Below are 1,346 nucleotides of genomic sequence, written 5' to 3'. Positions count from 1 at the left end.
TAATTGTATGGGATGAGGCGCCTATGATGAGCAGACACTGTTTCGAGACGTTGGATCGCACTATGCGTGATATTATAAGATCTTGTGAAGATAAACCTTTTGGGGGTAAAGTTGTTGTTTTCGGTGGAGATTTCAGACAGATTTTACCGGTTATACCTGGAGGTGGTAGAGCAGAGACTGTTTTGGTGGCTCTGAATTCGTTATATCTTTGGGAGCACTGCAAAGTTTTGAAGCTAACAAAAAACATGAGATTGCTGGCTGGTCTTACTGATGATGCAGCAAAAGAGCTTGAATCCTTCTCAAACTGGATTTTGGATATAGGAGATGGAAAAATAAATTTGCCTAACGACGGTCAAGTTGAGATTGACATCCCTTCTGATTTGCTGATACAAAATAGTGGAGAAGACCCTATTGAGACTATGGCAAAAGAGGTTTATGGACAAGCTTTTCAAACTTCAACAGATAAGGATTTGTATAGACATCGAGCCATTCTTACTCCCACAAATGATGAAGTGGATAAAATAAATGACTACATGCTTTCGCAGTTGCCAGGTAACATGTTTTATCATTTATTCTTATGTTCTACTAACTTTGTACATATCACTAAACAAACGGATTTACATATGCTTTTAGGAGAAGAGAAGGTTTACCTTAGCTCTGACAGTATTATCCCATCCGATGTTGACATAGAAGAAAATGTCGTATATCCTGCAGAGTTTTTGAACAGTGTTAAAGTGGCTGGACTGCCTAGACATTGCTTGAAGCTCAAGGTTGGTACTCCTATCATGTGTCTTCGTAACATGGATGTTGCAGATGGTTTATGTAATGGTACTAGGCTAATTGTTACTCAGTTACTGCCCCATGTGATAGAAGGTAGAATTATAACCGGAAACAAAATTGCTGGACATCCGGTTTGGATCCCTAGAATGTTTGCCACACCACCTGACACCAAGTTCCCCTTTAGAATGCGTCGAAGACAGTTTCCAGTTACTTTGGCTTTCGCGATGACCATCAACAAAAGTCAAGGTCAAACACTGGAAAGTGTTGGGTTGTTTCTGCCTAGGCCAGTGTTCTCTCATGGTCAGCTCTACGTTACACTTTCAAGAGTTAAGTCGAGATCTGGATTGCTAGTAAAGAAGGGAAAACGCAGACAAAAACGGTAAATGTTGTCTACAAACAAGTTTTTCAGAATATTTCATAGTCACGGTATGTAATTTTAATCCACTTTCTTTTCAAATACAAAATTTTAAGTATATAGTCTGTTACAATTATTTACTTTTTGTATTTTCCAGATGGGTAGTGATGGGTTAGGAACTGATTGTATTCAGGAGCATCCCGTTTTCTGA

The 1,346-nt window shown here is 38.9% G+C and overlaps 1 protein-coding gene across 1 annotated transcript in view; it reads left to right on the top strand.

The window, feature by feature from the left end:
- The window catches only part of LOC106344311 (ATP-dependent DNA helicase PIF1-like), a 2,131-nt gene extending 785 nt beyond the window's left edge, over positions 1 to 1,346 (top strand). The window contains exons 4-6 of the mRNA XM_013783713.1: positions 91 to 552; positions 634 to 1,130; positions 1,293 to 1,346. Coding sequence (XP_013639167.1) covers positions 91 to 552; positions 634 to 1,130; positions 1,293 to 1,346 — 1,013 coding nt within the window. The remainder of the gene's footprint in view (positions 1 to 90; positions 553 to 633; positions 1,131 to 1,292) is intronic.

The sequence above is a fragment of the Brassica oleracea genome, chromosome C5 (assembly GCF_000695525.1).
Source record: "Brassica oleracea var. oleracea cultivar TO1000 chromosome C5, BOL, whole genome shotgun sequence".
NCBI classification, from domain to species: domain Eukaryota; kingdom Viridiplantae; phylum Streptophyta; class Magnoliopsida; order Brassicales; family Brassicaceae; genus Brassica; species Brassica oleracea.
Note: the sequence above shows the minus strand (reverse complement) of the source record. Positions and strands in the feature narration are given on the sequence as shown.